Here is a 13,713-nt window from a genome sequence, read left to right on the forward strand (position 1 = left end):
AATTTCCGGAATAAATAACTACAAAAGATAATGAAAATGCTAAAATATCAGTGGGAATATTTTGACTATATAATCTATTTTAAAATAAGACAAATCCCAATTCTCAAATACATTGTGAGTTTATCATGCTCTCCTTTGAACTTTTCTAAACGTGTAAGTTGAGTTAAAAATAATATTCTGCACTCTCTTTAGCCATCTTCAGTTGGAGGACTTTCACCATGTTTCCCTTTGCTAGTTGTCTCAGTCCTAGCAGTGACAACCAATGTATTATGTTCCCCCCACAAACGTTTCTACTGCATCTTGTACAAACCTGAATAGACATGTAAGTGGATCTAATGGAATTGTACAGGCCATGATGTCTCTAAGAACTTTAATAATTACTTCCCAATAAATATAAGCATATATTTTTGTAAGCCACTCTGAGACTTCAAGATAGGGCAGGATACCAAGTAAGAAAAAGAAAGAACAAACTCATGGACAGAACCAACCCATATGGTCCATCACCTGCATTTGAGGATGTACACCTCCAAAAATTACCTGTAGCTTTAATCTCGTCCTTGTCAATTTTACAGATTTCTGATGTCACCAAAGATCTTTTTTTCCCTTCTCTTCTGGATCCCATGGAGACAATAGAATAACTATCCAAGGTTTCACACTTAAAAAGGAAGTTCCATATCTGTCCATTGACATTAACCTTTGTGTGCTTCCCCTCTCATGCCAGACTTATAGCTGCCAACTATTTTTTTCCCATAGATTTCTGGCTTTTGACAGCTAATGAGTACATTTAAATAAATATACATACCGCAGCTCTGCAGATACTTTTTGGAGAAATCATAAGCAGCAGATACATTATCTTGCTTTACCTTAGCTCAGGGCTTGGCAACCCCATGCCCTCCAGATATTTTGGTCTACAACTCTCATTGGCCATGGTGGCTAGGGCTGATGGAATTGGTGGTCCAACACATCTGGAGGGCACGCCAGTTTGCCTACCCCTGCTGTAGCCCCTGTATGTGGCATAATAAATGAGTGCAATCCTCTAGAAGCCCTTAGGAGAAGAGTCTCCAGCACATGTTCTTGTTCCATGAGGATTCAGTGTGAGGAACCTTGGAAGGTATAAAGGGTCCATGAAAATATGCCATGCGTAATCGTAATATATTTTTCTCTTTTTTACATCATTCCCCAAGTCCCCATATGCATCACACAGTATCATCATAACACTGCTGTGTTTGCATCTCTAAAGGCCAGTTCTCTGAAAATGCCCAAATGTTATACCTAAGAAATGTGATTTATTTTTTTTATTTTTTTTTTAATGAGTCATAGTGGGTGGGAGGTATTGTCTGGGGAGCTTTTTTGATAGATGGGGAAACAACTTGTCTAATTAAGATCAAAAGCTTCTTTGCAAATGGCCTGTCTTGACCAGTTTTTTGGGTGGGGGGATCTTGTTTACCCTTCGATGACATGTCATGCAGCATCAGCTTTTTTTTCTTCTTTTTTTACAAAGTGGAAGTTAATTAGCAGATTTATTTTAAGACAGAGATAACTGCAGAGAGTAGGGAATATAGTTATCTGCTCTTCAAGTTTCTCAGACCTGGGAAATCCTTGCTTGGTTATTTTGAGTTGTTGCTATTGGTCACTCCCTGATGTGTATGCAAAAATAAGTTTAGTTTGCTTGTCGCTGGAACTGGTTCATGTGCAATGACTGGGGTCTAAAGGTGTGTTACAAGCCAAAGGGAATATGATACGTTTAATTAAAACCCATTTGATTTACAAAAGACCTCTAATACAGAAGGAGAGGGGGATGGATCAGCACATCTACCTGTATTTTTGTACTGTCTTTGTGGGATGTGGTGATGGGGACCATCTTGACAAGCACCTGCACTTCAAAATTTACTGCCACACCATTGTTCCTCATGTCTTAAAAGCACATCTGAGGGGGCCACGGGACCACACGAGCTAGCGCCTCTGCACTCTCCCACCACACATTAAGTGACCATGGGAATGAAGGGTCCTGGGCAAATCAGGGGAAAAAACCTCACATGGAGATCTACAGACATACATCCCATTCTCACGGCCTCCAAACATGCAGCCAGCGGGGGACATGGCTGGCAGGTGCATTGGCAATTGGGCAAGCCTAGTTCAAAGCATGTGTGACCCCCTCACACATGCATTTAAGGAGTAATTGGATTCGTCTGAACCCCCCTTGAGAGGAGAATTACAATAGCAGACAGAGTAGACCCTTCAGCAGTGTGTAATAGCATGATTTGTGTTATGAAAATAAAAGTATTCCCATGCATGCCCTTATTTTCATCCGTGAAATGTTGACGAGGGTGTGCTTGTTTTCATCCTCCTGGTTTTACTGGAGCCCTGTAGTATAATGTGAGGATTGGCAGTGTCTACCATAAATTAAAGCTGTAAATGAAAGACGTTTTGAGATGGCATTTTTTGTGCCATAAATTAATGAGCAAGAGGCAAAAGTTTTCGGATCCAATGCTACTTTCCCCCGTATCTCTGGCATGGAATGAGGAAGCGTCATGGTTTCTTTTTGTTATTTGTCACGAAGGTTGTTCTCCTATTGCCTTCTTCAAGGAAGGGGGCACCTATGAGTTGTAGCAGTTTTAGTAGCCATGTTGGATAGCGTAAACTCCGGTTGTTAAATTGAATCCACATGCGATAAACGCCTGCCTTACGATAATCCACGGCTCTGGAATGTTAACCTTAAGTACTGTCACAGTTTCCCAGCCTTAACTGTGAGATGAAGGAGAAGATAAAATATGAATTCTAGTTGTCTTTGGGCTTGTTTTAGGAAGATGCTACAAATGAGGCATAAAGGTCACTAGGTAACGTAGTGGAGTTTGGGAGTCATAAAATGAGAAATTACGGACATTGGAAGTTACTTTTCCATGTTCATCACATACGGTCACTGCAACATTCTGAATCAGAATCGTACCAGATGCAATTTTTCAGCATTCAACCATCAGTAGATTTTGTTTTAAACCCGCCAAATTTATATGAAAATAATGAAAAATCACAGCAAAAACTATGATTTTTAAAAAATAAAGTTGGCAACTTTGATCAAAATAGTTTCAAGATAATTCTTTTTGTACTTTAATAAGAATCCTGCCTGTGAGTCGGGGTGGGGACATCACTCAAGATGTCAAAAAAGCAATGTCTCAAATGTGTGGTACATGCTCACATATTTGGTTGTCTTTAAAATTCCATTTGGATTTAGAAGAATTAAGGGGTTCCTATCTGTATTCACTGAAGGGTTTTCAATTTCATTTTGGCTATTGAACTAAAAAATGTAAACTATTACTTTGTTGATCTTGTTCTTGACCTGAACTGCATTATGAACTGAGAATGTGTTCTTAGTGAATTGTTAAAAGTTCTTTGAAAACTTGTAAATCCCTGTAATTTATGTCCCCGTGGCCTTCACTACTTCTTTTTTGTCCTTCTGGTTTTAATTTGAGTGCAGTCTTGTCCGGGTGTGTGTACCTCTAAAATGCTGTTTTTTCGAAGTACAATTTACAATCGCGACCTTAGGATTTTACAGTGGTCCCAAAAGTACAGGAGCATCTTCCAATACTGAAAAGCCAGATTTGGGTCAAACCGCTTTGTTGTTGTTGTTGTTGTTTATTGTAGCCTTTGTGTGGATGTTGGCCATTCTCAGTTTATCACCAAGATTTTGTGGAACAAGCGAGTAATTTAAGAGTTTCCCTGGAAGATACCATTAATGGCACCATTCTGTGGTTTAAGATGTACACTGTTATAAATCCTGCTTGCATAACAACAGTTCCATTTATCTAAACAATTCCCCTTTCAAAGTCCATGGCACTGATAATAATCCAGATAAAATAGCAAATGGGAGGATCTTTCTTAGTCTGTGCTCACTGAATCCAACTGCCATGTGCAACATACACTCTCCTTTTCAGTTCTGTGCTGCTCTCACTGATTTTTTATCATTGCCTGTACATCTGGGGAGAGACACTTTGTGGGCAACCCCCTTTTTCTGACCACTATTCCCCGAATCCCATCTACTGCTCTTCAACAGCTTGTTTCGTCTGCCTCTTTGGGTATTCGTTGCCTCGTTGCAGCATTTTCTTTGTCTCTTTTATGGCCTCTGGAGTTAAGTTATGTAAGGTCTTCATTGTTGCTTTAACATGTCATATGTTATCTAAGATTCATTTATTCTGCACTGCTGCAACAATTGCACATGAAAAGGAGTTGCGAGGATGAAATTTCAAGCCAAAAGTTGTTGTTTTTTAATTAAACTTTCAGTGGCTTTCTCTTAAGTAACGTACTTGTGTACCTATCCTGTCTTATTTTACTGTACCTTTCTTCTTCCAGCTAATCTGGGCAGTCTGTCAGAGTTGCTCTAACATTGTGCTGTCTGCATTTTTCAGGTGATTGTCCAGTCTGGCCGCCACCCCACCGTCCTTCAAAAGCTCTGCCAGCTGCCCTTCCAGTATTTCAGCGATCCTCGCCTAATCAAAGTGCTCTTTCCAACACTAATAGCTGCTTGTTACAATAACCCACAGAACAAGATCATTCTGGAGCAAGAGATGAGTTGTGTGTTACTTGCCACGTTCATTCAGGTACATAGTTTGGCTGGCTGTCATATGGTTACATATAGTCTGTCTGTATTCCTTTGCTTAACCGTTTCTGTGCCTTCTAAGTATAAATGCATTAACATCAAATCAAACAAGGGTTTCTCTTTTCATGAACGAGAGGCTTCTGTATGCCTAAGAGTTTTCTCCTGTAAACATCTGCAGAGTGATTTGGTTCACACTAAATATGTTCTGTTTGTATTTAAAATATGCAGGACATTCTAATGAAATTTTGAACAACTTCTGTTTAATAACAGATGGACAGTTTCCTGAAATACATGTTAAGGAGACATTTTAACATAAAGTAACTCATACAAAAAAACAAATGATGCTACATAGAGAGAGAGAGAGAACAGTACTTTTTATATTATGGATATTAACAGTTGAGGGTATAATTAATGACAGTATGTACCAACTATGCTAAATATTCAGACCTTGAAATCTCTACTTTATATAAGCAGTCATTGTTGCTTGCTCAGGTAAGGATTCGCGGTATCTTTTTGCATGCCGGTATTCTATTTAACAATCAGGTTGCATAGCATAATATTTATTTATACACTGGCACACGCATGCACACATTATATTAAAAAAAGTTCTTGATGCAAGGAAACTGTTTCCATGCTTTTAATCTGATAGAATTAATTACTCTGAAGGGTTTATTTTTTAAATTTATAGAGTATAGCATATCACCACAATTCACTAAGCACTACTCTTATGCCACTTCCTAGCACCACCACCATAAATTTCAGTGGTACGTGTAAGGAAGTGGAGCTTGGTGAACTATACCCAGATAACCACAGTCAAATGGAGAAAATAAAGTATTTTCTTATAGTTGTCTTTTCTTTTAATTCGCCCTACTACCAAAATGGCATATGACATTTAAACACCTTGTCAACCTTTAGGTACCATCACTCAAGATATTAGGGTTTTATAAAAATGTTGTAACACAATTTATTTATTTATTTATTATTTACATTTATTATTTACATTTATTAAAATGTTCCCTGGGTGGCTTGCCACATAAAAATAATATTCACATTACAGTAAAAGTACAATATTCACATTACAGTAAGAGTAAAGTAAAACCACTACAATAAAATAAAAACGGCCAATGAAAACAGAAACCAAAGAAATAACGTCATAGAGCCAGATCAATTAGAACAGAGGAATAAAATGCATTCACATTGAAACGTTTTATCTCCTGTAACTTGCGGGGGCGGGGGGATGCATAAAACAGCAACTGGTTGGGGAAAAGCTCTGAATGTTTTCCACGCTGCTTTTGCCAGTACAAGTTAGAAGCAGATGCTGCACACACAAAAACCCCAACCAACAACCCAGGAGTGCTGGTCCTTACTTGGATAATGAATTGTTTGCTTTCACTGAGAAAGCAATTGAAATTCAACTATTTGATTGGGAAAGCCTAGCATAAGTCAGATAGAGCTTAATTTTACTGAGCATTAATGTAGGTTTTGATTTCTGGTTCACATGAACGTATCCAACTCAGCAGCCTGAATACGTGTTTGTTCCCCTCAGGCTTTGGGGAAATTGTTTAGCCATCACAAATAAAAATCTAATATAATAATATTAAACAAACAAACAAGCTGTATAAAAGGCAAGGATTCTCTCCCCCACCCCCTTCCAGATATTGCAAAATGAAAAACAGGTTTGCATTTGTTCTTAAATTTCAACTTGCTATCATGAGGAGACATAATATGTGCGCCTTCCCGAGGCAAATATCCTATTTGGTTCTGCAAGGAGAGTCCTCCCTCTATGGGGGAATGTGAGATATCTGACCCCAGGATTGGAAAATAAATGTTTACCATATGGGAGAATTTGGGGGAAGGAGGGGAGAGAAATTGGTCTGGTTGCATGCATTTGGGGATGTATAAAAGTGAACTAAAATACAGAAAATGTAGAAATGTCTTAGTACTTTAATAACAAAAATAGAACAGAGTTCTGCTTTACTCTTATACTGTGAACGCTGTTAGAAAAGCTTCTTTCGTGCCGCAGTGTATTACAACAGCCCCCTTTCCCCCTTTTTTCTTACTTTTTTCTTAGTTTGCTTGTCACTGTTTCTAAAACTACTTGCATTAAAAGTGGAACACTATATGACTTTAGCAGGACTTTTTGAAGCCAGGTTTCAGTCTGCTACCTAGCTGTAGCTCTCTCTGTAGTACATTTTGCTGTGTTACAAAATCCCACCAGAATGAACCCAACACTGTGAATCTGGTGATGACTTCTGTTCTGAGAACAACGCCCGTGAGGCAAAGGTGCTTTTGTGGACAAGCAGAGGTGGCCTAACTCACTACCGAAAGCATTAGAACTGAAATAGGACAAAAGCACGATGTGTCATTTATACCATCCTCTCTCAAGTATGCATTCTTCATGTGAGAAGTTCCTGTCTTGGACTAATTTGCGCCATGTATTTGGGATTTGTTTCAAATGAGAAACGGTATATAAATATTGCGAAGGAAGGAAGGAAGGAAGGAAGGAAGGAAGGAAGGAAGGAAGGAAGGGAGTACATGTTACTTCTTGAGTGCATAACCTTAACCCAAAGCCTCAACCTTAAAGCTCATCAGTCCAGGAAATATGTACTTTCTTAATTATTAGCTGTGGGAGACACTTTGTTGTCATGATCATTGTTGTTGATATTAATTTATTGTTTAGTTCTAAGAAAGTCAGAGGCAAAAGCTGCGAGCTGATTATGTTCATGGCCAAGATCCTAAGCAGTACTTCAGGTGTGCTTAAGGGCTTGCATGCTCCCAGTAGGAATGTTTGACTTCTTTTTTGAACATCACACACATAAACACTTCCAGCCCAGCCCATGCCCCATCACAAATGGCTTTTGAAACGTCTCTCCCTTTCAAAAGTAGTTTGCAGTGCAACAAGGGATGCTGCTGGTCAGGTAGTCCAATGTTCTCTTGGGTATGCGTAACAGTTCTTTGGATCCCACCCCATGCATAAATACAGGATTAAGTCCATATTTAGACTGAGTGTGGTACCATCCAACAGTATTTCATGTTCAAACTTTTCATAAATATAAAATCAGGCATTTTGGTAAGCCGTGATCGATGGCAGAGCTGTGCTGCATTGCTTAGAAGTTGTCGTAGCACTTTTGTTTCTGATTCAGGCCACTGTGCTGCAAGCAAGCTAGAATCTATTTGGATTGTGGAATTGTTTTTTTAAAATGATGTGGGGTGTTTGGTTTTTTTAATCTTCCATCTGCAGAATGGAACATGATAGGGTTTTGTTTCTATAGGATTTCACACAAAGTTCAAGCCAGACAGATAACCAGACATCCCAACAAAGGGGTAAGTCTACTATATCAATATATCAAATTAGCTGTTACGTAGCAGACAGCATGCTGTATTGTTGCTTTTCGGAGGAGAACAGACTGAAAGGTCTGTTGTGTCTTGCTTGCTATGGATAGTATACCTTAGGAAAAGCCATTGCCTTGTGAGATAAAGTCCTGAAGGAGCTGGATGAGCTCTTCATAAAGGGATTGTCAGTAAAACAAACAAACAAATACTCTGCATAGCCAGAGAGTTGCTAGGCAGAATTCTTTTAAGTCACTTTTAAAATGTTGCTTATGTGTGGAAAATGGCTGGCCTACAGGAAAAACAGCAGAGCTTTGTTGTGACTGGATGTTTTTATTTTTAAATATGATTTTTACATCCTTATATATGGTTTAATTTATACATATTATTGTAAGCTGCCTTGTAGGAATTTGTTTCTCTCTCTAAAAGACAGGATGTAAATGTATTAAATTAAATAAACAGTCGTGTGTTGCCTCCAAGACTTAAAAGATTTATGATGGCATAAGCTTTCTTGGACTGGGTCCCACTTCATCTGAATATCTGATGAACGTCTGATGAAGTGGACTCTAGTCCATGAAGGTTTACACCATAATACCTGGCAACTGAGGATAACGCTTCATGCATCCGATGAAGTGGACTCCGGCCTGTAAAAGCTTATGCCATAATAAATCTGTGGAGTCTTTAAAGTGACATGAGGCTCTTTGTTGGGTTGGGTGCAACACATTGACACGGCTCCTCCTCCAGAAGTTGGCCCGCAGCAGGATCAGCCAAGGAGGGAAGTCACCTGAACTGCTCTTGTCTTCTAGAGAGGCTTGAGGCACAGATCAGCTATTAACTTCGACTACTTCCAAATCATGCTGCCATGTATTCTTCCCTCATAAAGCCATTTTAAATGCCAGGCAGGGGTAACCCTTCCTGAACCGACATGACCACCTTCACTGTTTTAACAGAGCAAAACTGGAGCTTCCATTAAAAGAATAAAAAGCACAAATGAACCACAATGCCACCTGAAACTGAAAGCAACCCAGTGCATGAAGACTTTTTTTTCCCATGGCTTTTTACAAGGAATTATTTAAACTTGCAAAGACTCACATGCACCGGGCAGGGTTTTGTGAGACCATCCTGCTTCTAAGATTATTTTTGCAGGAGGGATTAAAAAAAGAAGGGTGTCTTGAAGATGGAGGCTGGATTTTCTACAGAGACCCAAGATTAACAACAAGGATTTTATATTTATTTATTTATTTATTTAAAGCCTCTTTCCAATCATTTTGTACCACTCACAGGGAACATATATGTTTTTCGAAGCTTTGTATTTTTATTTTAGGAATAACTTTCCTCCTTCATTACTGTTACTATCTTGTTGTTGTTATAGAATAGGAGCTGGGTCAGACTATAGCCCTATTCGTCTTTCCAACTATGATGACAGTAAACACACGAAGGGGAGCACACTTGCCTCGCCCCCCTCCGTCATCACTTTCATTGCCCACTACACACGGAGGGTGGCTGTGAAGAGGAGAGCTGCCTCTATCCGTGTGGGCTCTCCACATGATTCAGAATGCTGATTCCGAATCTCCTCCTCGTATGTCTAAGTGTTGTCACTTTGGGAATGCCCGAATAGGGCTAATGCCTTTCCCCAGTCTGGCCCACATGCATGGAGGACAGTGAGGGCATCCCTGCCTTTTCCTCCTCCTGGCACATCTGCATGGCCTCCAGTATCCTGCATATCCATGTTGGGTGCCCAATATTTGCATACAACTTATATGCATAAAATCCAACACATATAGGCCAAAGTCATGCAGTAAAAAAAAGGTGTCCCCAACCAGTTGTGTCCGAATCTAGGGTGTGGTGCTCATCTCCATTTCTAAGCCGAAGAGCCAGCACTGTCCGAAGACGCTTCCGTGGTCATGTGGCCGGCATGACTGAACACCAAGGTGCACGGAATGCTGTTACCTTTCCCGCCAAAGCGGTACCTATTTATGTTCTTGCAATTTCTTGCTTTCGAACGGCTAGGTTGGCAGGAGCTGGGACTGAAAACGGGAGCTCAGTCCGTCACACGGCACTCGGGTCTCGAACTGCTGTCCTGCCGACCTTCCGGTCTGCAGTTCAGCGTCTTAACCACTAAGCCACCGTGGCCCCTAAAGTCATGCAGTAGGTTTCCTCAATTTATTCTGGTAACTGACTGCAGTGTTGACCTTATCTGAATGTTGCATCTCCCATGTGGACACGTAGGGTTGGAGGTGAGGAAGATGAGCTTTTGCTCCCCTCTGTGCATATGTGCTGGACTTGGGGGACAGGTGTTCTCCAGCCTGGCCTAATGAAAAATCGTTACAAACTACTGATATGAAAAAAGTGTAAAGTACATTAAGGCCACACAGAAAGCTCCCTTGAATACTCCGGAGTAAACACGCACAGGATTGCCCTGAAAATGTGTGGAGGTTTTTGCTATCCTATTTTTCATGTCATGACAAAATAGTTCCAATTAACCTTTCTGTTCCGTTTGGCAGAAAAGATCTTCAGTTCCCCAGATTACCTGGAGCTCTCTAACAGGTTCCCTCGCCAGACCTGGGAAGAGGCACGGCAATTCTTCTTGAAGAAAGAGAAAAAATAAGATTTTTGTTGTTTACATTTTCAAAGCATCTAACCCTTTTTAATGGTTAAGCAATTCATTGCGCTCTTTAAGAAGTTGTTCAGAAGACTCTTTTTGTACTAAAAATGCACATATTGTAGATAATATGTATAGATATATCTAAAAAATATAATTTGCACTATTTGGGTCAGAAGAATTGTACATACTTTAAAATCCTCTTTTGGCATTTTGAAAATAAGTTTGTTTCTCGTTAATATATGCTACATCTGCCTTCCCCTTCTGATGTGTTGGATCGCAACTCCCATCATCCCTCACTGGGGATGCTGGGAATTGTAATCCAAGACATCCAGATGGCACCAGGCTGGGGAAGGTTGTGTTACACCATGGTTCCTTGTACTTTATACCCTGTGGTGTAGTATCTCTTGCACTGTAAAGATGCTGACATTGCGTTCTGAATATAAGACAAAGGGCACAGTTGACCAGGAAGCCCTCCTGCACAGGTGCCATTGGAATGAATGGGCGCTGTGTTAGAGAGCTGCAGCAGTCTTGTCTCGTTCATTTCAGCAGCATTTGTGCAGGAGGACCTTCCATTGGAATAGGCCCTGTGTTATATTCTACGTAACCTGTGATCAAATAATTTATTCTGTTTTGTCATCTGTTTTGTATAAGCTTTTATACAAAAGCTCCCGATCTGTTCAGTTAGCGCAAAATCTTAAATAAATATAATAAACTATGAAAATTTAATCCAGTCGCTAGCCTGGCCTGCCCAACCCTGGTGCCCTCAAGAGGTGTTGGACTACAACCTTGCTGTGGCCAAGGGCCACTCTGGCTGTGGATGCTGGGGGGTTATATTCCAACACCCCTGGAGAGCGCCAGCATGGAGGAGGCTGCACTAGACCATCGAAGCCGTCTTGGGCATTGTTTCCAGTTCAGTTTAAATTTTGGAGTATGTTGCAGAAAAATATATGTGTTTTTACAAGAGCCATCCTCAATAATCTGTAAGCATTGAGAGTTTTCACTAAATTTATTAAAAGCAATATTACAACTGGTGAGAGTTGCTGTTGTGATTGCTATTATTTTCCACCCCAAGGGGAACTCAGCATTAAAAATCTGACAGCGATACATCTGTTCAGGTGCCTGGGCCCTGAATGATGTTAACTTCAGCTATACACCCTGCTCAGCCTGTACTAGGACCGGGGAGACCCAGGTTTAACTCCACACTCAGCCTTGAAGCCTGCTGGCTGACCTTGAACTACTCGCCATCTCTCAGCCTAGCCTACCTCACAAGGTTGCTGTGCAGATAAATTGGGGAAGAGAGAGAACCATGTATGACAGACACATTAAGTTTCTTGGAAGAAGGGCAAAATAAAAATGAAACAAATAATATATAAACAAACACAAAGCCGGAAAGTTGGCCAGGGAGTTGTTTATTCGAATGTGGGCCCCCCACAATCATTGCTATTTCCTTCTGTTTTGTTAATATGAATTTATATCTTTCATTAAGTATTTCCAGGGATTTAAAAACCTTATTCATGTAATCCACCATCACCTCCTTCCATTTTCATATAGATTTGACGTGGTTTGGAGTATGGTACATCGGAAAATTGATAAAACAAGCGTGCATTGTTGCAGTGTCTCTGGGACTAATGTCTTACAGTACTTTTGCATGACAAAAATGCTCTCGCAGGAAATCACCACCATGCTGGATCTGGAAGGTGCATGTCAGGACATCTCTCAATGCAATGGCAGAGATGTAGGGCAAGAATCTCGAAAAGGATCCAGAATGAATTAATCTTTACAAGTGACTAGTAATGTGAAAAACAACGCTCAAATATTGCCTGAATTTGACATTAAAATGATCATTTATGCAACCGTTACTTTGCTTGGCAACAAAAATGCATTAATCTTGATACCAGGAGATAATTTCTTAAGCGGTGAAAGGCCCTCGGTGGTTGCCTGCCTCATGCCAGGGAGTGGAGGTGCTCCAAGGAAGGCCTTCAAAGATTAGCTCTCAGTCCAACAGCTTGATGGCTTCATGTGCCCTACACACACCTTTTTTTAAATTTACACTGACATTTCTCCATGTTCGTGAGGAGATGAAATAACTGCATGCATGAACTTCCCTCTAAAGTTGGAAGAGCTGAAATGGATTTGACAGGTTACCATATCCAACCACCTTCCACCATTCAAGGTATTTTCTTTGTCAGATAAATATATACTGTCACCTCTACGGATGGACATTCTGTGATATAAATCAGAAAGTGATATTGAGGTCTTCCAGCAATCCTTCTCATTCAGGTGGAACTGAATCCACTTGCATGAATCCAACCAAAAACGCTTTTGCTGCAGTGATGAAGATTCTACAGCACTCAAAGGTCTTCCCGTTCCAGTGCTCCTCCACATATGGCCAGGACCTTCTTACTAAAAAGGAAGCCAGTGCAGATGTTGCTGACTTCAGCATTGTTCTCACCACCTTTTGTGTGCATTCTCTGTTTTGCCTTTGGTGCCGTTGTGGTTCTACCCTGGGAAGTGATTTAATGTCTGCCAATCTTACCTTGTGTTCTCACTATTGGGAAACTACTTTAGGAAGCCACAACAATGCCGGAACAATAAAATGTGGGATTGAATGTCCAGTACTGGATGGAGACGCCTAGATATGGTACTCTGCAAGAACGACCCAGAGAAGGAGGAACTGGAGCCACCTTCAGTGAGGATTATCACGTAGGGTCTGAACAATTTCTGTGGGTGCCTTGAGCATACACACCGGGGTTCCTTCGCCCTGTACCAGGGAGAGATTGTTCATTAAACACATCTAATTGCTGTCCGCAGTGTGGCTGGGCTGGGTTTAGAAAAAGGCAGAACTGTGTAAAGACTTTTCCTTCCACCATTTAGTTTGGTGACAATTTGGAAAGAGCAGACAATTGCTGCTGATGAGATTTCCTGCAAGATGTTGCCCAACCGACTGTATAAATACTTCGGATCAAGGCGGAATTTTGCCAAAAAGCCATAAATAATTAAGACAGCTGTGATTAACCTCCCAAGAAACCAGACCAGGATTGCAATTAAACGTTTAATTAAAAGAGCCCCATGAATTGAGCTCTCCTTCTCTGCAAGGTTCACAGCTTGATAGAAGTATGAATGGAAACGGGGGCAAGGGGAAAACCTTGGACAGTTGTGATTGGCACTTTAATTAGACATGACCTGC

General features: G+C 40.5%; 1 protein-coding gene across 9 annotated transcripts in view; it reads left to right on the top strand.

Annotated features, from left to right (window-relative positions):
- SCAPER (S-phase cyclin A associated protein in the ER) overlaps window positions 1-11,561 on the top strand; it is a 238,025-nt gene extending 226,464 nt beyond the window's left edge. For 4 of the 9 annotated variants that reach the window (XM_084816787.1, XM_084816783.1, XM_084816785.1 and 1 more), the window contains 2 exons: window positions 4,401-4,592; window positions 7,864-8,136. In XM_084816787.1, the coding sequence (XP_084672913.1) occupies window positions 4,401-4,592; window positions 7,864-8,034 (363 nt within the window). In that variant the 3' untranslated portion in view covers window positions 8,035-8,136. Of the gene's footprint in view, window positions 1-4,400; window positions 4,593-7,863; window positions 8,137-10,425 lie in introns of those variants that run through there. The other 5 variants (XM_084816790.1, XM_084816784.1, XM_084816789.1 and 2 more) reach the window with 2 other exon arrangements.
- The last annotated feature ends 2,152 nt before the right edge of the window (window positions 11,562-13,713 follow it).

Source organism: Heloderma suspectum, chromosome 11 (genome assembly GCF_057233095.1).
Source record: "Heloderma suspectum isolate Gila_16-S chromosome 11, 16-S_ref, whole genome shotgun sequence".
NCBI classification, from domain to species: Eukaryota; Metazoa; Chordata; class Lepidosauria; order Squamata; family Helodermatidae; genus Heloderma; species Heloderma suspectum.